The following is a 27,765-nucleotide window of genomic DNA, read 5'->3' as shown; positions in this document are numbered from 1 at the left end:
GCGCTTTGGAACTTGGATGCTTATTTTAGACTTTTTTCCTTTCCCCCTTTCACTAGTTTCTGTCCCCCTGATTCCTCTTAGAGCTCGCCCACCTCCTCTCCTTCCTCCCACTCCTCCAAGTCTTGTTCTCTCTCTCTCTCTCTTTTTTCCCTTTCCCTTCGCTTTTCCGCCTTCCATCCTCGGCCAGGAGCCCGGCTCCCAGGAGACGCGAGTCGGGCGGGACCCACCGTAGGCGCCAAGCCACGAAAGCTCCTGGCGCGCGCGGCAGGCGGGGGCGCGAGCACACCCGAGCAGCGGCGGGGCCTGGGCAGCCCGGGCCGCCGAGCCGCGTGCGCGCGCAGACCGCGAGCCCCCAGCGCGCCCCCGGCGGCCGGGGCCGCAGCGTGCTCGCCCCCGCCGCCAGCTCGCCTCACTTATGGGTCGGAAGCGCTGCGTGGGGGAGACTGTTCCAAGATGGCGGCGGGTTGCTGTGGGGTGAAGAAGCAGAAACTGTCCAGTTCGCCCCCCTCCGGCTCGGGTGGCGGTGGTGGCGCCTCCTCCTCCTCCCACTGCAGCGGGGAGAGCCAGTGCCGAGCCGGGGAGCTGGGACTAGGAGGCGCCGGGACTCGGCTCAACGGACTGGGCGGGCTGAGCGGCGGCGGCGGCGGCGGCGGCGGCGGCGGCTGTACCCTCTCTCCCCCTCAGGGCTGCGGCGGCGGCGGCGGCAGCGGCGGCAGCGGCGGCAGCGGCAGCGGCGGCGGCGGCGGCATCTCGCTGTCTCCACCTCTGAGCTGCGGAGTGGGAACCCTACTTTCTACTCCGGCCGCCGCCACCGCCTCCTCGCCGTCCTCCTCGTCTTCATCCCCGGGCTCCCGGAAGATGGTGGTGTCAGCGGAGATGTGCTGCTTTTGCTTCGATGTGCTCTACTGTCACCTGTACGGATACCAGCAGCCCCGGACCCCCCGCTTCACCAACGAGCCCTAGTGAGTACCGCGCTCCCCGTCGCCCTCTTTCCCCGGGCTCGGGATGGGGCTCAGAGTTGAGGCAAAGTCTTAAGTCCTCCGCCTCCTGTTCGCGGGTGCCCCTCAGTCCCTCTTGCCGCTAGGGTCCCCAGAGCTGCCCGACCCGCGGGGACACTCGGGTGCTCCTATGCTCCACAAGGGGAGCACCCCATACTCGAAGCAGGGGGCTGCTTGCCAGACACGTTCCCCCCCCCCCCCCCCGGCTTCCAGACTGCTCCCGCTTCCTCTTTGCGCTAACTTCCAGGAGTTTTGACCCTTTCCTTCGATCCTTTCTCCCCCTCACCCTCCACCCCACCAGCGTTTGTGGAGATGTGGATCACTGTCGGTACCGACCTCTCCTCACTTTACTCGCCATTACCCCACGTGAAAGCCCCGCCAGTGTTCCCGCCCCGCGTACCTTGCACATGGAGAGCTACTATCCCATTGCTGGGTGAAAAATAGCAGTGATCTAACTTCAATTCTGCTAGTGATGGAACTTAGCTCTCGATCTCCAGGGAGGTTGCCCATCTTTTCCTCCGGGTTTCCCTGTTCCTCAGAGTGGGGAGAGGTTTCTTAAAACACCTTTTGCCTTACTACCTATTTTTATCTGAACATACCCATTAAAATGTATTTCCAGTGAAGCTAGGGCACCACCTCACAGTTGAGAGTGAGACCTTTATTTTTTCCTCTTCTTCATTCCAGTGTCTTGGTATAGCACATTCAAAGAATGTTGTTCCCAAAGAGGCACTGTCAATGTGTACTAAGCGTGCGTCCACTTTTGTGTAGATTTCACATTTAATCAACCTATGTTAAACTCAATGATTTGAGGAATAGTTAAACAACCCAGTACATGTGTAGGCACTTTTACGATTTCCTTTGGCTTTTGTAACTTTACGTTATTTTACCCTTCGAGTATATGGTTGAAATTGTTTAAAAATAGCATTGTTACAAGCTAAAAGCCAGGTTACTTGGATGTGTGGGAGATGGGGCATATGGTTTTTCTTTGAAAATATGTAAACTGAGTGTAAACTGACTTCTGGGTTAAATGCTAGACAGAATGTAAAGTCCAAAGGAAGGCAGAATGGGAGAAGGGACGATTGTTTTTATTATGACTACTGGCATCCACAAGAAAAAGACAGAAAAAAAAATTAAGTACACTCATACTGAAAATCATCAACCCCATCCCTTTTGCCCAAGAGCTTCTTGCTTCCCACAGCATAAAGACATGAACTGATGTTCTTTTTAACTTGCTGCTTCTCATTTTGTGAGATTAGAGGCACGAACTACTACTGCTGCTGGATAATTATGAACAGTCTGACGCTACTACAATATTCAATTAATATGTAAAGTGGAAATTACAATAAAGTGTCCTGGAAATTGTGTGTTTGTATTGTTTGTTTTCTTTGCTTTCATTCTTTAAATGTCTTTAATTTTCTAGGACTCTACTGAATTTAATTTTATAGGACATTTCCTTAGGTTTGGTTCATCTTTGGGCATTAGCTCATGAGAAATGTATGAAAAGGTGTCCAGGTGGACACTGTCTAGTAAATTAAATGCTTTTGGAAAGTTCTTAATGTTAACTCTGGGAGCTTAAATCCTAAATCTCCACCTTTCTTTGGCCTATTTATTTTTCATTAGGAGGTAAATTTCATTTTAAAGAGAATGCCATATTAAAAGGAAATCTGTGAGATACTCTCTAGGCCCTAGGCCAAGTCACTTAATAGTGACTTTTTTTTTTTTCTTTTTGCCTTCTCTTGGGTGGCTGTGATGTAGTAAAAGCAAGACCTGTGATGATTCTTGGGCTGACTCTGGAAAGTCATGGGGTTGTACAAATTGACTCCTGTTCAGTTCTTGAACTGTTACATGAATTTGGCAGAGGCTGTTTTAGCATTCACGCCCCATTGCTCCAAAGCATATGAGAACACACTTTCTGGAGGTGCTATTTTCTCACTTTCTAAAGTGAGTTTAGGTTAACTGAGCAACTATCACAACAGTTAAGAGGAAAATGAACTTGACCAGTTCATATGGGAAATGCTTTAAAAAGTTTTTTAGCAGTGGCCACTCTCCTCACATACTTAGGTTGTTTCCCTTAAATACCAGTTGCTGAATTTCTGCCTCTCACCGCCTTAAGCAGATAAATAAAACACCCATCTGACCACTGTTAATACATTAGGAAGTGGTGGGAGAAATGTAGTTATGAAGGGTTAGTATGTGTTCAGTGTGTCACATTTCTATAGACCAGCTAGTTTATAGAAGGCACTGAACCTCAGCAACCAGAGGATGAAGGACTACCTCTCCTTCCCATTTAAACTGATGTTTAAAGTGTACGATGTCAAAATTTGAGAACATCTTCTTGATTGTGGGAATAAAATAAGGGAATATTTCACTGTGCCTTGGAAACCACCACACATTTCTCCATTTTATGAATTTGTTGTTGTGTGCTTATTATTTTGGCATTGTATAGGCTTTAAATTATTTTTCCTCCACTCACTTAAGGGTATAATGTCATGGGCAGTATGTTTAAAGACTTTCTTCCCCTGTCTAACAGACGATACGCTTTGGACAACATCAAAGTGTTATATGTAAAAGCATAGTGTAGTGTAGTGTTGTCATCTCCTCCTAAGGACCTTTCAGAATGCTTGTAACTGGTGGGATCTGACTTTATAGATTTAGAAGTCACAGATACATCCATCACTCTGCCACTCTGAAAGGTCATTAGAAAATTTAATTATTTATGTGTTTCGGGGTTGGGGAAGAGGTCATCTGTGAAAGGTGACGTAGACACAAATACTCCATGGTTTCCTGTCTATTGGGTACCCAGCCATTGTAGAGAGTACAGTTGTTGGGTTTTTTTCCCTCCAGAAATAAGGTTCAAGATGCAAGGAAACCATAATTTTAGATACATTCTCTTATTAAGCAGACAGACCACTTCTATGTAAGAAAAGTTACAGTAGCCACTTTAGAAGAACCTCTTGACTATAAAGGTTCCCCTGTGGCAGGTGTGGAGCTAGTTAGATTCCAGAACATTACTTCTCAACCATGGCTGTACATTGGAATTACTGGGAAGTTATTCAAAATGTGGAAACCTGTACTCTTTCCAAAGTTTCTGATTCAGTCCATCATTGATAGTACTTGGGAATCAGAATTCTTTAAAACTCCCCAGGTAATTTTATTGTATAGTTGGAGTGGAGAACTGCTGGCTATTTTTTTTAGGTTTTTATTTTGAGATTTGGATTAATTTGATTGGGGTAGTGCCACAGACTCCATATTTTATGAGCATTTTGGGTATGTTGGGTAGACCATCAGTTTGGGAAAGGCTTGCAATGTGGTCCATAAAAAATATCACTTGGGAACATATTAGAAATGTAGGCTCCCAAGCCCCACCTCAACTCCCTGAGTTAGAATCTACATTTTAATAAGCTCCCTAGGTGATACTCATACACATTAAAGTTTATAGTGGACTTGTTCTCTGACTGTAGCATACATCGAAGTTTCTGTTGGGCTTGTTAAAATTGCAAGTTGGTGGGCACTTTCCCAGAGTTTGATCCAGTTGCTCTGGGGTGGAGCTGTACATTTGCATTTCTAACAAGCTCCCTGGTGATGACAGATTCTACAGTTCCCAGGGTCACACACTGAGTAATGGTGGGTTAGGGGGAACTGAGGGCCTGAATGGGTGCTTGAATGACTGTCAGTAGCAGTTTGGACTGGTGTGGACCTCTTTCTGTTTTCCTGTTCTTTATCATTCTCAAATATCACCAGGGGAATTGAGTGCTGCCAAGAGCAGGAATCAGATTCTGGGGATGGTATGGGGCTGGGGTTACTCTAGGAAACTTGTTATATAAATTTAGGGTTTTCAAGGAAAATGATCATGTGAAGGGCATCTTTCAGGAGTTAAAACCAGCATAAGTAGAATAACTTAAGGTGAGCTACTGTTAAGTAAAGACCCCTCTTATTTCCAAAAAAAGTACTTTTTACAGTTGGCTCCTTAAATAACAGGATGTGATGAGATTTTTCAAAGCCCTTATTTATACTTCTGTTTGCTGGAACTTATTTAAAGAATTTCCCTCATTAGTAAAGAAATATGAAAAGGCTCCCAGTTAAAGCACTGCGATTATATAGTCTTAGATTTTTAATGCTGTGGTATGTGTTATATCTCATGAACCTTTTAAATTAGTATAGCATCTTGGAAATTAATGTAACACTAGATTTTTGTAGAGTTGCACATGGATATTTTGCTTTTAAATATCAGGAAGTCTAAATTTCTGTTGCAAGTTTTTTTTTTAAACCTACTCTTGGACATACAGATCTTGCAAAGCTCAAGTCAGAGGATTGAGCATTAACTCTTGTCTTAGCACAAGAATAACTGTTTTCAACACGCTTGGGTTGTTTTACAGATGTAGACATTTTGCTCCACTGGAGTATAGCAGTCCTGGTTATTGAGCTATTAAGATGATTTGATAATGCAATTCAGGTTAAAACGATAGTAATTAGTGCTGTAAATATACACTATTACATTTCTATTGTCTTTTTTTGGATGAAGGGTGACGAAAAATAAATAGAAAGTATGTCTCTGCTGCAGATAATACAACTGTATCATGACACATTTTCTTATCCATCCTAGTATAATGGTACTAACTTCTGTTCTCTGACCATATCATATAGTTTTTCTTATAAAAGAAAAACATGTTTCTGACACTCTGAGACTTTTGAAGGTATAATATGGTTCTTTGCACCATGTTGATTTATATTCGAGATCTTAATGTCTCTTCTTACTGATGGAGAAGACACGCATGTTCTCAGTTATTACTTGTGCCACAAAACCGTAACTGACTGACACTGAAATTTAGAAACATAAATTACAAAATGATTTTTAATCTATACATACTGGTGTACATACAGTTAAGTATATTTAGTGTAAAAAGTCAAGCTGTTCGTTTTCAATTCTTCCCTATATGGCTGAAAGGAGTTATAATCTAACTCATAATTTTTTCTTGCTTATAAATTGTACTTGAGTTCATACTCCAGTTAATGTAGCAGGCTATGAGGAGCCTCTACTGTGTTCTTTCAGTTCTGTGGGAAGAAAGATCATAAACAAAAATGTAAAAGTTACTTTGTTAACACATGTATGAGATGATTTTCTAAGTATGTTTTTCTCTTTTAAAAACTACACTTTCTGAAACTGAAGCAGACACCAAACCTTTTGGCTACAATGGATTGTAATTTTAAGTCAGTTGTGTTTCCCCTGTCTATGGATAAATTGGCTCTTTGAGAGTGTATATGTATGGAACACTAAACTTGTGTAATGAGATTAGTCAGAGTTCCCAGGTTTCCTGGATTTCAATAGGCATTATTCTGTGCTTTCCATGTCACACATGCTTGCCTGTTTTAGAGCAGCACAATGCCCAGAGCTTTTACATTTACATTTTGTAAGTAGTCTCTTTTTCAAACTTGTGTAATAATGTCTCTTTTTATACTGTTCTGAATCAATTAAGCTAAGTAAGTGAGGACTAGCAGTAAAAAGCAGTGACTGCCAAGAATGGACCTTCAATGTGTAAGCTGTCCTTCCACATTCAGTAAATTGGGTGGTTGCTCACAAGACACTGGAGACTGTGGGAAGGCAGTGGTTGTGTAGGTGGGAAGACTAGATTCCCAACAGTAAACTTATTTAGAGCTGAGCTTCTGTAGTTATTGTTGCTAAGAGCAAAAATGTATCACAATCTTATGTAGTATAAAGAAAAAAATCCAAAGCAAAATGTATGGTGTAATAGTATATATTGTTGGTTGGAGGAAAATTATGTTTGGTCCAACTATAAGTGGCATTTTATGTATCAAGTGTGGGTGTATTCTCTACATTTTCAATATATCACACTTTAAAACTTGTTCAACATTAAAAATACGTTAGTGTTGAATAACTTACTGGAAATTAAGTGTCACCAGAATTCCCCCCCAGTGGTGTGTGTATATGTGTGTGTGTTTAAGCATATAGAGAAAAATGAGATAAAAATAAGAAAGGTGCTTAAAATTATTTCAGCACAATGCTTGCCTGTTCAGTAAATAAGATCCAGGTAAAATTAAAAAGGCATGGCATAAAAGAGGGACCAGGAAAAGACATGTAAGAAGGGATGAGTTAAGTCAGGTTTTTAAATCGAAAAAGCACAGGGATTGCTGGTGTAGAGCTTTCATGGCCACCAGAGATTGAACTCTAGCGTGTTTTCAAACCGGTTACTGTTACTGCCACACCCTTTCCACAGTGCAAGGGGATTCCCAGCAGCTGCCTTCAGTCACCAGCTTGCACTCTCAGCATTCTTCACACCATTCTGCTTTGCTGTGGTCTCTTTAATTCATAAAAAACTTCAAAGAAATTCTACTTTGTGCTGGAAGTTCCCAGGGGAGTCTAGATGAGAGGTTTTGAATTAGATGATCATTTCTTGAATTAGAGATCAGGGACATAAGGGAGGCTTCTGCAGTATAAGAAGAATTGGAAGATGAGTCTTCAGATAAGAGAGAGCAGCTACAGTTAAGGTGACGTGGTACATAGAGTGGTGTTGGGAAGTGGGAAAGTTGACACCAAGTGGAGATGATGAGTGTGGGAATATTGCAAAATGAAGAACTGGAAGAAGGTATCAGTGTTTTCAGGCATTCCTCCTCTAGGGCCAGGTTTTGTGTGGGAGTGGGAAGATTGCATGCAGCTCACCTGCTTTTTGGCTTCCAACATTGCCTAGCTATTCTGGTGCACTGAAAAGATTGTTAAGCCATTGTATTGGAATGGCTATGTAATTTGCTCACGAATGCCTCTTTCTTAGGAGAAAGCAGACATTGGTTTATAGAATTTTGATCAAGTGTAAAGATCACATAGTTTTTAGAAGGGGATCTTAAGCGAGGTGACTGCATATGAGTAAACAAAACTAAGGAACAAACATTTACTCCTCAAAATTCCAGTTGCTGGGGGACGGGAATTAAAGGAAGAGGGGATTTGAACATGTTTCAGAGCTTAAAATACTGAAGCCCATGGCAGGATACACCAGAGAAAACAGGAAGTTTTCAGTAACCAAATGTCATTTTTTTTGTGGAGTTGCTTCTCCTCTCCTTCTAACTTCACAAGGGCTCTGGGGATTGAACTCCGGTCACTGGGCTTTCATGGCAAAGACCTTTACCTGAGCCATTTCTTTCTGAATTATCAGAACCACAGGGAGGTCACAGAGATGTGATGTTTTGGTTAGTTTTTTGTGATCACTTCTACTTCTCCAGCCACAAAGTTACTGTGGACTTCTTAGAAGGGCAGAAATCAGTGAGAGTTTTCAGCTTTATACCACTAGTGAAAAATAACTGATGGAAAATTGCATTTCCCTAATGTTTGTTTTTACATTCACTCTTTAAGCTTGCCAGTTTGTAAGGCAGTCAGTGATTCTTAAATTTCCTTAGTTATGTATCATAATATGGCCTTCAGCAAACTTGTCTCATGGAAGATTACCAAAGGAAGTTAATAGTTTCAAAACCTCAATTGAAGGGAAAAAATGGAAGGACTAGGAGTGTTGGTACTAGATGCTAGGTTGTGTGCCCTTAAACTTATGAGATAAGATAGATTGAACCAAGGAAATATTATGCAGCTTTGCTCAACAGTGGAGGAAGAATGTTATCAGTTGACAAGGTTAGCCATATTGTTTTATAATTTTTTTCTATGGGGCATTGTAAATGTCTTGCTCGTGTACAGGCCTAGTAATTAAAGAATAAGGTCTGATAGTCTTGGTGGTTTTTGCCTTTACTCTGTCCATTTAATTTTACAGATAATCTACACTGTGACCCAAAGGCACATGCAATGTTGGGAAAGCAAAGTTGACTGTGTTAGGCAATATCCTGCCAGAAGATGCTGACAAGCTCCCTAGTAATGGAAACTAGCAGGACTGACTTCAGCCTCTCTAGTTTGCCTTGCCATCCCATACATTTTTAAAAACATTTATTTTATTTTATATGAGTACACTTTGCTCTCTTCAGGCACACCAGAAGGGGGCGTCAGATCTCACTACAGATGGTTGTGAGCCACCATGTGGTTGCTGGGAATTGAACTCAGGACCTCTGGAAGAGCAGTCAGTGCTCTGAACCATTGAGCCATCTCTCCAGCCCCATTCCATATATTCTAATGAGGTCTGTAGGCATATGTTGTACAATTCGAGAACCACATTTGTCCTCCATTGGGGTTTGGATATTGCAAAGTTAGGTAACAACAGATTCTATGTTTTCCTTCAGGTTTTAGTGAATCTTTGTGCCATTCTTATAGAATGGAATCTGAGAAAAATACTTTGCTAGTATTGGCTTAAGGTTGTTTCCACAGGACTGTGTCTACCTCATATGTTCATGTGATTGTCACATTAGTGTGCTTCTTCTCTGTAACATCATTTTTGTTTATAGTAGCCTAATAATTACATACTTAATTATAGATGGTTTGAGTACAAATTAAGTTTCATAGCTGGTAAAAGCTGGACCTCAGTACATATCTCTACATAGTGAGACAATACCACGTGTACTGAATTTGACCAGTTAGGAGGTAAGTATGTATGATGAGTGTTCTTGCATCCTTTTCATGTTGGTAAGTAGAGAGTGGTATAGATTTGTTAACTAAGGACGAATCTTGTGACGTCATTTGACCTTTTTCTTTGTTACAGTGGTGCTTTGAACACATTTCATGAATTTCCACATTACAAAAAATAAAATAAAATAACAGTTTGTTGAACTTAGCAGTAGGTGCTGGACCAGTCAGTAGTTAACCTCTTTGTTCAGTTCAAGAGACCATCTACTTCTGCAGTCCTGTAGTTCTTAGTTAAAAAAATCCTCTCAACAAATGGGAGTGAGATCCCTCTCCTTTTGACATTAACAAGGCAATATGTGGTTTGTGGTGTTTTACTCCACAAACTCCTCCAGCTTGCTTGCTTTCTTATCTGTAGAAAGAGTCACATAGAGCTGGAGGCAGGAATAGAGGGCTCATGGGAATCAAGGAGGGTGAAAATGACTTGGGAGTGACTCAGCTCTGAGTCTGAGCACATGGTCCAGAGAGCTCCAGGAAGCATGGTTTAGTGTATATGCACTGAGATATTTCTCCTTCAGAACCAGTGGCCATGGCACTCCTGTTAAAAAATAATTATTTTAATTAGAAACAGATATAAGAGTGCAAACTATAGGTCCTCTGAGTAATTTCAGTACACCAGAGTGAAAACCATTAACACATGGTTTCATCAATATGAGGCCTTTGCAAATATTTGAAAGCTGTAAGACAGATATAACTTTACTCTAGTTATAAATGCCTCTGACCATTACTCTTACTTATACTGCTGTGAATATAGTTATAGTTTCTTGGATATTCAGCTATGTCTTATTTTTATACATATATACATACAGATAGATAGATAGATAGACAGATAGATAGCCATATCTAAATGTGTGTAATGTTTCTTTTCTGTGTTATGTTTCTTTTATTTAATTTTCTTCCACTTTTTAGTTATAACAGATATAGAACATGTAATATTAAAGGACAGACATAAGTATGATTTTTATTCTTCCCTCCTTTTCATAGTACTTGGAATTGCATACAGAGCATCCTTACCCCTGCAGTATAATTTCTTATTGTACAGTTGCACATAATATAGCTATATGAAGACTCATCCTTCTATCTTATACATTTTTGCCTCTCATGACTCTTAACAACCTAATTTGCACATGTTCTCAGTTTCAGTCATAAACATGATTTTAGTTTATTTCATGAGACTGGTTTTTAAAAATTATTCATTTTAAACTTGTGTGTATGTGCCCTGCTCCCCCCCGTGTGTGTGTGTGTGTGTGTGTGTGTGTGTGTGTGTGTGTGTGTGTGTGTGTGTGTGTGAATATGTATGTATGTATGTGGACATGTGTAAGTGTCCCAGTGCTATTAGGAGACTTTTCTTGGTTGTTCGCCACCTTATTCACTGAGGCAAAAGCTCTGTTGAACCTGAAGTTCCCTAATTATGGCTAGTTTAGCTGGCCAGCTTGCTCCAAAGATCTTCTACCTCTGCTTTCCAAATTGCTGGAAATTACAGGTGGGCCACCACAGACATCCACATGGTTTTGGGGGAGGCTGTCCAAACTCCATCCCTATACTGTGCCAACAAGTACTTTACTTGTTGAGCTGTCCATCCAACCTAATTTTTGTTTTCTTTTGGATTCAGAGTCTTATTCTAGCCCAAGCTGACCTGGAGATCACTCTGTAGGCCAGGCTAGGCTTCAAAGTGATGGTAATCCTCCTACCTCAGGCTCTCAAGATAAAATGCTCGACATGCACTGCCATGCCTGGCTACTTCAATTTTTTTATTGTAGTAAAATTATAACAAGATTGATCTTTCCTCTTAACAGATATTAAAAAGTACTTATTTTCTAATGATACATGATAGTGACTCTACCTAAAGCAACTCGTCTTTTCATGGGAATTTGGGAATACTTTAAAATTTAAACTTACTAACATATAGCAGAGGGCACAGAGCTGTTTACAATATAGAACAATTTAGGGCTTAATATATTTTGCTAAAATTGCTGATAATTATTTCTAAACCAGGTTACGAATAATCCTAATTTGATATTTTCCAAATTGGTTCCATAGTTATCATTTATTGCCATGTTTGATTCTAAGTGCTTATATTTGAGAAGAAGTTACTTTTCTAGATTTCTTCTTGATTATTTTTCCCCTCTGTCCTTTATGGTATTATGATGAATCCGTTAATAATAATTCACAGAAATGTCTTTGGCAGGTAGAAGCTTTGCCTTTGTTCACCCACTTTCAAAGGTACAAGGACTAAGGCATTAAAGGAAAAAATTATTTTTGACAGTTTCTGAGAAATCTGTCTGGGGAAATGTGCTTTCTAGAGAGATGGAAAATTGGAAGATAAATTGCATAATGGGAATTATAAGTAAGGCCTGTATGTCCATATGTGTATCGTAAGCCACTTTAAGTTAAGGCACTTCATGAGATTGCTTTTTATACTGTAAACACTTGTTTGTAATGATAAAATGTCTTTTACAGTTGGGAGTAGCACCTGTGAAATAATAGAGTTGACCGAGCCATGGATCTTGGAAAGTCTGATCTTTTGCCCTTGTTGTTTCTACCCAGTCAATGGGAGGTTCTTTACCGTTAGTGGAGATATGCAGAAATTTACCATTGAATTATAAAGTATCAGTTTGAATTTGGTACCATTTTCCCTTTCATTTTATGATAGCTTTTCAGTTCTAAATTAGAAAATAAAAATTTCATAATGAATATCATTTTTTAAATAGACCTTTAAAAATGAATATTCTTTAAACCTTAAGATGTATTGGCTGGTGTTATTTTAGGGTAGTATATTCTTTATGTTACACTTAGTTGTAATACTACATTTGACTCAAACAGTATGGTTGTTGTGGGCAGAAAACTGTGCTAGTGTGGTTTCTCGAGTGGATGTGAGAGGTCTATAAAAAGGATTCTTGTCCTTAAAAAACTCATAGTCATATTGATGAGTTGAGGTTCATAAAATGTATAATGAAGTTGCATATCCCTCAGTGTCTGAATAGATGGTAAGAGACAGTCAGTTTCATTGATGTGGGTTGGGACTATATAGAAGGGCTTTGCAGACAAAGTGGAATCCAATCTGGGTAGAATTTCATAGACAGGAAAACAGTCTAGGTAGGGAAACAAAGAAACAGGTCAGAATGAGCATTATCCAGTGGTCATTGGGTACTAATCAAAGGTAGATTGAAGTTATTGATAACCTAGCAAGAAAGGGGACCTGTTAGATGATAATTGAAATTCAGGCACTGGGAAATGATGGTCTACCAGTTGACAACTTAAAGCTAGTAATGGTCCTGTGAATTCCCTCTTTCTTGCTAAAGCTTCCCTTTTGTTCAGTTAATTATGCTTCAGCAGCTCTTTTAATGCCATGAATGTCATGAAGCCTGGACAAGAGACAGAAACAACACAAGCAGGAGTCCGCTGTGTAGACAAAGTGACAAAGTGCTTTCATTCATCAACACATAGTCAGCATAAGTCACTTAGAACATGGTCACCTCATACTCTGAGTGCTTTCTGTGTCTCATATCCTTTTCTTTTAGACACCCATATCTTTAATGTAATGTTGAAATACTGACTTTCTGTAAAGATTATGTAACTTTAAAGATCTACCCCAGTCATTGTAGAACTAAATAGTTCAACCATTTTTTCTCACACAATTAATAAAATTTTGCTTAGATATTTAAATTTTATTTAAACAACAGAGGTACTGAGAATTATATAAATTATAGGAGGATTGTATACTTATTGAAAAGTATTTTTTAAATTAGTTTACACATCTATTAGTCTAATGAATGTTCTCATTGTAGTTCTTAACATACCCTGTTTAAGATGTTTCAGTTTTGAGAAAAACCATATAAGCAAACTTTATTAAGGCTCTTCTATACTACTATTTTGGAACAGAATTTTAGAATTATTTTCTAAAGTACTGTAGAACAGCACTTTATTTCATATTGAATACTGCTTACTCTTAGAAAAGAAAGCAAACCTTTCCATCTGATAGTTTATTTTTAGTTATATTAAAACAGAAATTTAGGACACAAATTGACCACTGTTAAATGCGAGCTTTCTTTCCTTTGAGGTTTTTTGAGATAGACTCATTCATGTTCTTGGCTGTCTTCCAGCTAGAGTAGGGGATAACCTTGAATTGCTGATTTTTCTGCCTCTACCTCCCAATTGTTGGCCTCAGGCATATGCCATCATGGCCCATTTCATGTGGCACTGGAGATCAAATCTAGGGCTTGGTGCATTCTAGGCAAACACTCTGTAAACTGAAGTACATCCTCAGCCCAGGAGAGTGGGAGGTAATATTATTTGTATAGACTAATATTGTTCATATATACAAGCTAACTTTATTTTTTCCAGGTCTCAAGGAATGTGCATTTTTATTTATCTGTGGACATAATAGTGAAGAAAGAGTCATTTTGACTATGGCAGTAAAACAAGTAAATTTCATATTAAAGTGAAAAGCTGGGCTTGGGTCCCATGGGTCTTCATTCCAGTCTTGACTAGGTAGCTCTCAAAACCTTGACTCATGTTTATTGCAGTTCAGTATTGCATGTCAGTTCTTACAGAAGAGTTGTTTAATCTTCAAGCTTCTTTTCGTATCCATGAGGAGTTGTGACCATTTGCTAGCTTAAATAAGGTTTCAACAACCCAGGATGGCCTTACTGCTTCATATATCAGAATTGCTGTTAATTTTAATACTCTCCTCTCCCAGTCTGTCTCACCTTAAATTTAGTAAACTTAGGGAGAAGCTTTTATTCTTCTACTGCATAATTCCTTTTTGTTGTTTCACCAATTTTAAGAATGAGTGTCCAATTTCTTGAATGTCTAAAGACCCGAGAGCACCAGCATTTTACAGTCTCTACAGTTTTAATTTTAGCAGTGCTGCCCCCTTGTATCACACAGAAAGTTATTTCCTAGTTAACGGTTTCTTCCATTTCCAGAACATAGTGGAATAATGAGTAGAACAGACTATAAACTTATGACTGTCAAGTTGTTTCAGACAGTGGATTTGAATATATAAAGAAGTGTATATACACTGTTTCATGTGATCAGTTTTGAAGTTGTTGTAATAACATTCTGAGAAGTTTGCAGAATCCTTTTCTATTCAGTATTTAAAGCAAAGAATGAGTGAGATGTTCTTCATTGCATAAATTTTAATTATGTTTGCCAAACCTCTGAAATCTACTCTTAGATGCTAAGAATACCTGAATATAGACATAAATTGATGAAGAATTTTTCTAAGCATGGAGTATATATACTCTATGTTTGGATTCTAGATTACAATCTCCTCTGGATTGTAAAAACCTCAAGACACAGTTATTAACCTGAATATATTGATACTAGATACCTAGTAGAAGATAGCATATGCTAGAGAAATAAATGAAGATACAGCTTTCTAGAATTAAAATTTAGAACACAAATTTGATGTTAAAATAAATAGGTGTAAGTATGGATTATAAATTCACAAAAATAAGGCATGGGAATACAAAGGGAAATACCATTAACAAATAGCTACTGTTATTGTTGGGACATGGAATTGTTCCTAGAGGGAGTTTATTCCTAATCTTGGTGATACTGACATGTGGTGGGACCTTTAAGAGATAGATCCTTAGAGGAGGACATTAGGTCATTTAGGATATGCCCTTAAAAAGAGGTATTGAGACCATATTTATTTCTTTTCTCTGCTTCCTGACTGCCATCAGTTTCACTCCAGCTTTTCCCCACTCCAGTACACTGCTGCCCCAGGCCTAAAGTAACCAGAGAGGACTGTTGACTAAGGTCTTTAAAACTGTGAGGCAAAGGTAAACCTTTCATCTGGCTAAGTTGATGATCTCATCTATTTTGTCACCTAATAGAATATTGACAACCTGCTACTCATGGCAGCTCTCATCACATCTGACCATTTACCCTTTTTCATCCTTTGTCTACATGATGATACTTAAATTGAATACTTTTGAAAGAGTTATGGTGACTGTGGACCAGAATTACTCCTTTTTAAGAAAGAAAAAGGTACTGTAATAGAAAGCTGATTTCTACCAAATGCTCACTTTGTCTTTATGTTATTGCCATATTGGGGATAGCCTACATTTTTTTGAAAAAAGAATTCCTTTCAGCCTGAATGCACACATCTCCTAGTTAGATATATAGCCACCAAATAAATGAAAGATGCTCAATATCTTAACAATCAAAAATGTAAATCATAACTATTAAAATATGTATCACCTCAGTCCTACTCTGATAGCAATTATAAAATAGAGAAAACATAAGATTGGCAAGGATGTAGATCAAAGGAACTCTTACATACTTTTGGAATTAATGTCAGTCAATTCTTAAAATCATGAAAGGTAGTATATAGAAATTCTTAAATATAGAGAGCTTCCATATGATCCAGTTAAAGCACTTTTAGGCATATATTTGAAGAGAAAAAACCCAGTAGGTTGAAGATATATCTGCATGTCTATCTTAAATTATTGACACTAGTCAAGATAATGACCAAAGTATATATTGCTAAAATGAATAAGGAAATTGATACACACATAGTCACAAGCATACTTTGAAATGATGTATTTCCATAAATGAAGAAAATCCTGCCATTTAAACAACATCGACAAACCTAGAAAAGATTATGTTATATGAATCAAACTAGACACACAAAAATTATGTCTTTTATATGTTGAATCAAATTCCTAGTAAAATATATAGATCCAGAGTAGAATAACAGGGTGTGTGGTAAGGGTATAAAAGGAATCTTGATTGAAGTATATAAACTTAGTTATAAGCTGAATCAAGTTTTAGGGATCTGATGTACAGCATGGATGGTGGTGGATATGTTCATTTGATTGCCAAGATAATACAAATGTATATAGAAGTAATCACTCTATCCCAGAGTTTTAAGGCAGGGACTTTTCTCTGTAGCTTTAGCATCTGGAACTTGATATGTAGATGGGATTGGCCTCAGAGATCTACCTGCCTCTTGCCTCCTTGAGTACTAGGATTAAAGGCATACACTGATACATCTCTCTGTGTGTCTCTGTCTTTGTATATCTCTGTCTGTCTGTCTCTCTCTCTCTCATTATGTGTGTGTGTGTGTGTGTGTGTGTGTGTGTGTGTGTGTGTGTGTGCATGTGTATATAGAGGGGGTATACACATGTATAACTTGTGCCCGTGGATTATAGCAGACAACCCTGGGTGTCGTTTCTCTGTTGTTTTTTACCTTTTGTTTTGAGAAAAGGCTTGTCTTTGACTTGAACTTTTGCCAGCTATGTCAAGCTCCACTGGCTAGCAAGCTTCCAAGGATCTTCTTGTTTCTGCCTTCCATCTCACCATTACTGGGATTACAGGCATGTACCACCATTACTGTTTTTTTGTTTTTTTTTTTTTTTTTTTAACCATGGGTTCTGGGGACCAGCACTTTACTTACTAAAACCCAGCCTTATTTACATAAAAAGTCTTGTTGTCTTTGTACTCATATTAATGTTCAAAAACAGATCTGAGCAAGCCTTATCCAAGGGATTATAAGGTATCTTTGAAGCACAAATACTAGTTTTGAATGTGATCTCCCTCAAAAATGTCTTATGACCAACTTGTTTATTTTGTAGGTCTGAGTCAAAACTGCATTCAATACATTAGTCTTTTAAGTTGTACAAAATTAATTTCTTGGCTGAGAATCAACACTAACTCCTTGTTAATCTCCAGCACTTGGAATTTGGGAAGAATATCTTTAGAAAGAAAATTTCATCACATCTTAAATTATTATATAATTTATAATAATGCAGAAACTATATCCAGAGCTGGTCAGATGATAGTACAGACTCACAGAGCAACTAATTCCCACATATTAGCCTTAAAACATACCAGATTTACATTTTTAAAATTAATGTCCCTGTAAAGTGAAAAATTATTTAATGAAAGACCTTAATGGTGATCCATAAAAGTTTTTTGCTTATAAATTTTTGGAATTGCATATTTTAATTCCACATTCTCAACCTTTAGTAATGGAAATACATATGGCCCGTTGTATATCCATTTTTAAAAAATCCATATTTGCAAAATGGAATTCAACAATGAAGCATTGCAAATGTGTCAGCATCGTGAACACCAGGCCTGCTATTGCTGGTTTTATGAGTGATTTCTTATATTCAATAACTGTTCTTTTAAATTGGCTTCCCAGAAAATGGCTTGGACTTTGAAATCACTTACAAATTGCCACTGATTTTCAACATTTTTATTCCTGCAGCAGAAATCTGTATACTGGCAACCTAGTCCCAAGTATAATTCCAGGTGCTATTTTAATAGGGACAGAAAAATGTTACACATGTGTCTGTCTTTCTCCCTGCTCCACCATTTCTTTCTTTCAGCTCCTGCCTCCAACTGTGCCTTCCTCTCTCATCTCCTCCAGCTCTCCTTCTCTATACAAATGGATGCGCTCACAACAGCACACAGACATTATTGTATTTATGCTGTTATTAATCATACCCTGAAAGTTCTCTAATTGGAAAGTCACTTTTATGTTTTATATCTCCTCTCCTAATCCAGTATTAAGACAATGTTAGTGTTGTCAAACTTTCACAGCAACATCAGGATGAATAGTTGTAGTGGACAAAACAACATTTCCTATATTGAAATGAATTTTTAAAGATTTTTGATTGTTTATGAAAGTCAAGACTTAGAGCTTATAATTACTGTGTTCTTCATTTCATCAAAGAAATGCATTGAGTCCTCTTTTTTTGGAACTTTTCATCAGTTGAGTTACAGTGTTAGGCACTGAACAGTATTGTGTAATTAATCTGATTGGCTATCGTCAGTTATGTTTTTCTCATCTTTTATATAAAATTGATACATGAATCTTTAAAACCTTAGCAGATGTTGATAATAACAAATACATTTTACTATATCTTTCAGTGAAAATTACATTTATTTCTTTGTAGTCACCAAAGTTAAAAAAGGAACAGGTTTCAAGGCCAATCATATTTTTTCCTCTGCTAATTTTATAGCCTTTCATAGAATACCTTAAAATAGCAGTCTAGGTGGTGATATCACCAGGGACCTTACATATTTTTCTGTGGACTTTTAAGAACTGAAGTTAATTTTTAAAAGACTCTGCTACAAGTATTATTTTCAAGCTCAAGTAGGGTACAGGAATAAAGACCTTAAAAAATTTACCCTTCTATAAAATCAATGTGACTATTGACAACAGTTGTCAAAATAACTTTTGTGGGTGAGGAAGATGACTTATAAAGTACTTGCTGCAAAGTCTGATGACCTGAGTTTGATCCTTGGGTCCTACATGGTGGAAGGGGAGAAATTACTCTCACAAATCGTCCTCAGGCTTTCACATATTCTCCGTGGTACTTAAGCATGAGCATGTGTGCACACACACATACACAAATGCACACAGTATAATTAAAATATTTTATGGTTCTAAAAATTATGATTAAGTGCTTCTAGTACAGTGAAAGACTATTTATTCTATAAAACATCTATTATTTCATTAGAATAGTAATCCCTATTTGTTTTAATCTCCCTTAATTGTATCTTCTGTTTTCTCCATGATATCCTTGAAACATGGTAACAGAAAATATGTAGTCACCTCAAGGGGAAATTTCTATAGTGTCCCTGTCTTCAAATAACTTTCATTTATTTGATCTGTATGATAGCTCTATGAAAAGGCTGTATTCACATGATTTATATAGATTTGATCTTTTTCATTCTCAGTCATTGGGAAAAACACAGGGCACTTGTTGAAAACCATCAGGGATAATAGTGTATCCCTGAATCTTCATGAAGTGGATGACTTAAAGTCCCTCCTATAAGCAGGAAGCAAAAGCTAAGATAGGGTTTTATCTGCCATACTATTGAAGGTACATCCATGTACAGGACACCTGGATGAGCAATGAATGATCTTTTGATTATAAGTTTGTTCACATCATTAACTTACTATTACAGTAATAGAAGAGACTTTAGTGGCCAGACATGACAGAGAATGTGGGCTTTATGGAATTAGTTCAGAAAAGTCTCTTAACAAACCACAGTGACAAAAGAGGGAGGACATTTGATTTTCAAACATTCTACATTATATTAGTTAAATATCTGATTTTCCTAAGCAGGGCACATACACAAGTAAATAAACAACCAGTAGGAATTGTCCCCGAGGAAGCCCAGATATTGTACTTATTAGACAACTTTAATTTAGATATTATGAATTCATTTGTTTAAAAGAAAACATGTAGAAGGAATTTTTTAAAGAATGCTGTCTTGACAAATATAATAGAGAAATAAATATAAATATGAAGAAACAAATATCTGGACTTAAAATTGTAATGAATGAAATAAAATTTTCACCAATGTTATATAACAGAGTCAACAAAATTTATTTTTGTTTTCTAGACTGAGTGTTGTTATACATAGAACTTACTATGACCAGGATGGCCTTGAACCCACAAAGATCTACATGTCTTTACTTCTAGAGTGCTAGGATTAAAGACATGAAGAAGCACTATGCCAGACCGAATTGAAACATTTGAAAGTTAGTTTATTTAGATGATCATATTTAAGGAACAAAAAAAAATTGAAAGACAAAAAATGGCCTGTCTAAAATACCCGTGTTATGGGTACCAATGTATGCACAATGTCCCTGAATTGCAGATAAGGGCAGAAAGATTATTTGAAGAATAACAGATAAATACTTCCCAAATTAGATGAAAATGTAACTTTTCAAGAAGCTCAGTGAACTCAGATAAATCACAAAGCATATTCAAACTCTTAAAAGAGAAAAGCAAAATAAGTCTTGTAAGAACAAAGAAACTCATCATAGATGGGGCCTCTCAGTGAGAGTAACAGATGATTTCATATAAGAAAATTTTGACCTAGAAGAGTACTGGGATAAAATAGTCAAAACCTTGAAAGAAATTAATTTTAAACATGAAATTCTATAAGAATATCTTTTATAAAAATAAGAGACCAAGGACATTCTCAATTACGAATTAAGAATTTGTTGGTATTTGTCCTTTAAGAAATTATTGAAGTTGGGAGGAATCCTTCAGACTAAAATGAAAGAAAAGTGCATATAGTCCTCAGTTTACAGTAGTCCAAGATAAGTTTTGCTTTTTGCTTTTGTTTTTATTTGGTACTATGCTGATATCAAAGTGATACATACTCACTAGACACCATAGTTTGAGTTCTGAATTTGTAACATTTACAAGGCTGTCTCATGATACCAAATCATTAATAGTCTCAGCTCCCACTGAGCCATGTGATTGCTGAAGGTAAGCAGTTGAGACTCTACAGTGTTCTCTGTTGCTAAGCTGTGATATATGGGGAGGCTAGTTTTATTAAATATATTTTTGACTTATGGTATTTTTAAATTTATGATGAGTTTACTAGAATATAACCCCACATAAGTATCTATAGAAATAAACTTAAATGTACACAAAGAGTAGCAGTAAAATTAACTATAAAGGTAAAACTAAAAGAGAAAAGTACTTTAATTACACTGCTTTCTTTGATTTAAAAGACAGCTACATAAAACAGTGATCATGGTGGTCTACATACCTGGGATCCCACTGTTTGGGAGGCCTAGGCAAGAGAATTCTGTTATAGTTTCTAAACCAGTCTGGGTTATGGAGTAAGGTCTAAGCCATCCTGGCCTATAGAAACCCTATCTTGGGGGGTCGGGAGGAACCTGAGGCAGAGTAGCACAAATAAAGGAGGTTTTAATGAACAGATATAGAGTTTTTGTGCATTACTGGTGTTGTTTGTATTAATCAAAAGTAAATGGATTTAAGATACTACTATTCCTGAAGTTACCGTTAATTAAATGACTTAAGAATTGGTATTTAGCATTAGAATCTCGGTGCTTTGGCATATACTCAGAATCTCTATTTTGAGAGTAAAAATAAATGGCGTTTCCAAAATTAAGCTTCATTTGATCATTTATTTCATATGTTATTACTAGGTACAAATATTTTGCCTAGGTAGAATATTTTAATATTTTTCTGGATAATCTTAATGAAATACTTAAAAATTCACAACAAATTCTCAGAACATCTTGTAATTTGAAGTTGATAAAGCTCTATTGAAGAGAATTTAAACTTCACCTGCTTAGAATTTACAAAAACTTACATAACATGATTAATGGCAAAATATACTAAAGAAATTCTCTATCATGAGTAATATTGTAGTTTATGTAACATTATTGTGTTGTTCCTATGGGAAGACAGTATGATCTCCTTAGATTTGTTTTTTGTTTTGTTTACTTAAAGGGGACAATGTGACAGACAAAATGAGTAAAAGCTGAATAAATTTTAATGTTATCTTGCATTGGTCGCAAGTAGCACTACACAAGGGGCTTTCACGATCCAGGATGTGAGCAGACCAAGCAAGATGTCTTGTTGGTAGGATGCTATTGAACTTGAGCTCTCAGAAGGGACTACTAGCTTCCATCTGCCTCCTGGGATCCTAGTCTCCTTATTTAGCATTTGTTTACCGAGTTTAAAGAGAGTAGTTTAGCAATTTTGTCTTAATGTTTCAGCTGAGAAGCCAGCTCTGCCTGGTGAATGGCAAGAGAAAGGAAACAGTTTTCTTTAATGCACAAAATGCCAGCCTCCCACCCACAAAGGGATACAGCCTTGTTTGTTAGGAATGCTTAATTTCTTTCTATAATACATGTATACAATCTTTTTCATTGCCTTTATAATAGTAAAACTGTTCTATTTTAAGCAAATTAATTTGTTTTAAGTTCTGTTTAATAGTTGCTTAATCTTTAAAATTTGAAGTGTTAATTGAATGAACTATTCTCCAAGATGAGTGATCAATATACTTGCTGTGAGGAATGCTGTGACAGACATAAAGGCTTACCTGCCCTTAAAAAGGTTATTCTCTAGAACAGGAGATAAGTTATAAGCTCAGAAACCTACTAAGTGCCTTATAGATGTCCAAATAAAGCTTAGGAAATTTTAGCTAAAGTGTTATATGCTCATGTTTTACTGACATATAGAATATTAACATAACAAAGAAATGTATAAGTAAATTTTTTCCACCAGAAATTCTACCTTCACTATATACGCTTACATCCTTTTCAGTATTGATGGTTATGGTTAGAAAGTTGTTGGTTAGAGAATGTCGAATGTTTGTGAGAGCTTAAGTTTTTAACAGTGTCATCCCAGGCATAGAACCATTGGTAAGGAATTTTTCTGGGCTTGGGGTCTAAGACTAGGCCAAATGGAAAGGTCAGGTTAATGGCTAGAAATAATTAGTGAAGTTCTGTGTCTGTTACTGTGACAGTCATTGTGGCAGGAATAGCTCATAGGATGGTACATTACACTTGAATAGCTCATAGTGTAGATCAGAATGTTGGATCAGTGGAAAAACCTATCCCTAAATCCTATCCCATGATACAGACCTTCTCAGTTGGGCGAAAGGCAATATACCAGATGGAGAGGACACCTTAAACGTTTGTAACAGGAAAAAAGTGTGCCTTTTTTGGAGCAAATAGTAGATGCTCATGGTATAAAAATAGAACATTCCAATATTGTAGGAAGAAAATGCATGTAAACCCACCCCCATCTCTCATCTACCTAGTTTGCCTCTCCAGAGGTAAACTATCACTGCTGCCAGTTGTTCATGTTTTTACAGAGTTTCTGGGTGTAGACTGGTATTTGTAGCACCTACAGTTTTTTTTTTTTTTTTTTGTATTAAACAAAAGTAGCATATTATATGCATACTTTTTCTATGCATTCTCCTCAGCAGTTAAGGATTGATTTTGGGGTTCCTTTTATACAGTTTTATTTTGGGAGTAGTTGTATTTCACAGGAGAGAGAGGGAGACGGAGGAAGGGAGAGAGGTGTTAGAGAGACATGACATTCCTATTTGCTGTTTCAGTATTAGTCCATTATCAAGAGTACATTTTTATAAAACTGATGACTCTACATTGGTAAATCGTCTTTCCAAATTCACTTACCATGGGGCTCACTTTTGTGGTATATACATTTTACAGACTTGTGTGTGTATATGTGTTCTGTCATATGCACATGTAAAATAGTTTACTATTCTTTGTCCACCTCTGGAAACCATTGATTTTTTTGATGTTTCAGTATTTTGGCCTTTTCCCAGAATGACATATAGTTAGAATCATGCAGTATATAGCCTTTTCAGATTGGCTTCTTTCACTTAGTAATTTGTATTTAAGTTTTACCATGTCTTTCTGTGGTTTGATAACTTGTTTCTTATTAATTGCTAAATATTAGTTTATTATTTGTTTTTATCCATTTGTCTATTTAAAGACACCCCAGCTGTTTACAGGTTTTGGCAATTAGGCATAAAACCACTTTTAGACATCAGTGTATGGGTTTTTATATAGACATGAAGCCAGTCTTATAAATACCAAGGAGAATAATTACTGTTTCACACAATACTAGTAACAGCCAAACTCTTCCAAAGTTGGCTGGACCGTTCTCATTCCTCCCATCTCAGCCCATAATGAGTGAGAGTTACTGTTACTTCACATCTTGGGACATACTCCTGCTACCCATGTATTTACAAATACTCAGTTTATCTCTGTTTGCTTTACATTTTAATTTCAGAATAATTATAGACTCCCAAGATACTGTAAAATTATAGATAGATTCTATGTACTCATCACAGCCTCACGTCTGGTAACAATCTTATATAAACCTAATGCATTATAAATTCCAACATACTAATTTTCAGAGTCTAATTTAACTATTCTACTGTGTCTTTTATCTTAATGACTTCAAATAATCCTATTTTATGATATAACATAGTTAATTTAACCAGTTCTTTATTGAAGGACATTCAGATTATAATGTTGCTGGCACAAGAAAGGGCAAGAAACAGGACACATCTGTGTATTCATGGGTACTGCTAACATGTTATCCGTGTCAACTAGAAAAAAATGCCCTTTTAATTTTTGTAGCCCTATAAGCACATATATTGGAAAACAGTGTTATGAGAGCAATAGTGTTAGCTCTACGTGCATATGTCTGTGGACCTGTGTAGGAGCCTATGTCTGATAGTGGAATGTACTTTGAAATTCTTCAGCATGGTATTAGTGTTCTAGTTTGAAACTTTGAAGCTATCCATTTCAGACTGAGCACACATGTTTTTCTCACTGGTACTTCAGGTGTTGTATGTTTTCTGTCATGTATATATCTGTCCATTACATTGGATTGTGAGCTTCTTAGATGCCAGACATCTCATGACTTCATCTTTGGTTTCCTCCCCTTGGAGAATATTATTTTCAAATAAATGCTGAGAGAATTTCTGTTGACATTTTTTAAGTAAGCCATGAGCAGTGAAATTTAAATCTGCTTCTCAGTACTTCAAGAAAGTATCTTGAAATTTGAAAAAAAAAGTATTTGAATTAAAATTTCCATACATACCACTCTTACAAGAGAGCAAAAGGATATGCTATAAAATCAACCAGCTAATAATAGTGTACTTCAGTTTCAAAAGCATGAAGGATTATAGCTTTGGGAAGAAACACCAGAGAAACAGCACTCCTTGTGAGCAAGCAGGTGGCTGTGTTTTGGTTCCACTGAATATTATAGCATGGGAAGAAGAATTTTTCACCAGGGTGTCTTAAGAACTTGATGTATATGAAAGAATTTTATATTTTATGGGTCAAAGAAAGCATATTAAGCTCAATTTGGAACAAACCTAAAGTCTATTATGTATATTGTATGCTTATGTTAAGTAAATGTAGTTCTGAGATAGCACTTGTATTTTATGCCACACCATTCCTAATTTTTTCAGTTCTTAATTTTGCCATTGATTAGGAGGCAAGATGCATTTTTAAGACTGAATTTATCATTACTGTTAAGTTCTAGAAACACTTTATAAATTTATTTTAAATATTTCATTAAAACTTATCTTGAGTCACATGTGATTTTTGTGTATATATATATAAATGACAGTTATAATCAGAAGACATGGAAGAAAGGAAACTACTATTTTGTTAAATACATCTCCATGTACTTCATATAGGAAATAAAATTAGTAGGTTGGCTGTTCTGCATAATCAGGATATCTTACACAAGTGACAGCTAAAAATAGGCAACAATAGTTGTAAAAGTGGCATGAATCTAAAATGAGGGAAGGAAGTGCTTGATATCCATAATGGGCAGTTATGTGTAGCAGTGGAGATTGTAGTAGAGGTTGCCTTGAGAGATCCCTCTTTATTTATAATATTCACAGTGAATTAGCAAGTGTGCTTTGCTAGCAACACATAAATATTTTTCATTATAAAGGATGATTATTACTTAAAGAGAATTGGAGAAAACATTTGTTTTTCCTGATTATTTGCTGTAAACAGTTTTCTTAGGACCAAAGCAACAACGGATTGTGTGTTCAATGTGAGACTAAGCAGTTTAATAGAAGCTCTGTTACCTGCTGTTAATTATAACAGGCTTTTACCTGTATTCTAAGAAATACAGCTAATTGGGTTGATTCCAGTAGGTTTATTTTTCAACATTAGTGTTAAAATCAGATTGTGTGCAACTCTGAATCATGATTCTATAAATTCTTGGCTATACTTAGTAAATTACAGTATTACTTCCAGTATAATTATAAGAAAATTATAAGAATGCTTTAACATGCAAGATGTTGATTTTGAGAATTTTTATGGTTAAACATTAATGTTCTCCAGAATTTGAATTATACTTGTCAACTATCATTTGAATGCCATGTATTCATTTGATAGCGTGTTGCTTACTAGTAGGAATTGAAAGAATCAACAGTATCTTATGTTTTGCAAGTTTTTATAGTAGTGACTTGGATGGGCACATTTATATTATGATTATGTATGCTTATGCACACATTTCTTACAGTGATCTTGATCTCTGCACCTGGCATATCCATCAAATTAACCCACTTAATCTTGCAGTATATGTAAACATGCTATCTTTTCTATGGAATCGAATGATTGACTCTTTCTGTGGCTGTGAGGTATGTAACAATTTTTTAATAAAATTTGATATTACATATCTTTATATCTATAATTGTACCTGTATACCTATGTGTACACAATTATGACAGTTCACTTTTAAATATAAATAGAGATGACTTTCACTTCCCATTATTCTTGCTTTTGTGAAGGACCCTGTACCATCTGTGATCTTGCTTCCTTTTCTTGACCTGTACCCTCATTTTTGTGCCTTTTTGATCTCGCTCCATTGCTTTCAGTGGATTGCACTATTTAACAAGTAGGAACGCAAAAAATATATGGTGAGCTGAGTAAATTTGATAGACCATGGGAATGGTAATGCATATAGTGGTCATTTATAGTTAGTGAACTATTTCTTGAGGAACGACTCAGGAAGAGGTTTAATCATGGGTCAGGTCATAGTGATTAAAATTTGATTGTACCCAAGACAACTAGACATTCCAGTCATTGAGGATCTGAATGATTAGTTTTGTTCAGAGAACTATAGGGTAATGAGGATATTTGAGAATTCAATAATAAAGTGTATTTCACAATATTGGAATGATGTGAAATTAAAGCATTTGTTCATTCATATTTACTTTGTTTTCTGACCTACTGGGGAATGCTGTAAGAGTTATGTGAATGAATCAGAGTGAGCGAAAGTCATATATAAAACCATTGTGTTCTTAAAAGAGATCACTGTTGTTAAAGAAAGGACTCTGGTCTACATAAGAATTAGTTGTGAAATTAGATTTGGGAAGAACAAATGGCTGCAAATAATAGAACAGAAAAGAGAGGGCATCCTTTTTAATTTAATTAAATGTGGGTGATAGTTCAGAGGATCCTGTTAGGCTAGTTCTATTCTTCAAAAGAGAAGAACTGTGTCATTTTCAAGTGGAGAGTGGATATCTTGGTCAACCACATACTGTTGAAGCCTCAAAGAGCCTGGTTTGGATGCTAGAAGTGAATCTCCTGAAACTGGAGTTACAGATGCTTATGAATCACCTCCCATGGATCCTGAGAATTAGACCTAGATCCTGAGCAAGATCAGTGTCTGTTCTTTGGTGCCAAGTCATCTCTCTAGTCAATGTTTTCTTATATTAAATTGAAATGATCAGCCAGGATTCTCATCTTGTTTCTTGCATGCTCTAACCAATTTTGTCTACAGAGGAAAACTCATAGGCTTCTTTGGAGTCTATCTTAATCTAGATATCCTATGTCTAAAATCTCTACTCTGACTTGCCTCCAGATAACACAGTAATCCTCCATGGGTGTAG

General features: G+C 36.9%; 1 protein-coding gene across 2 annotated transcripts in view; it reads left to right on the top strand.

Moving 5' to 3' along the window:
- Positions 1-415: 415 nt before the first annotated feature.
- AMMECR1 (AMMECR nuclear protein 1) overlaps positions 416-27,765 on the top strand; it is a gene marked incomplete at both ends in the record, with an annotated part of 103,215 nt that continues 75,865 nt past the window's right edge. Inside the window, one exon of one of the 2 annotated variants that reach the window (XM_080909627.1) lies at positions 416-962. In XM_080909627.1, the coding sequence (XP_080765753.1) occupies positions 454-962 (509 nt within the window). The remainder of the gene's footprint in view (positions 963-27,765) is intronic. The other variant, XM_080909628.1, reaches the window with a different exon arrangement.

This window comes from Micromys minutus (genome assembly GCF_963924665.1).
Source record: "Micromys minutus genome assembly, chromosome: X".
Classification (NCBI taxonomy): Eukaryota; Metazoa; Chordata; class Mammalia; order Rodentia; family Muridae; genus Micromys; species Micromys minutus.
Note: the sequence above shows the minus strand (reverse complement) of the source record. Positions and strands in the feature narration are given on the sequence as shown.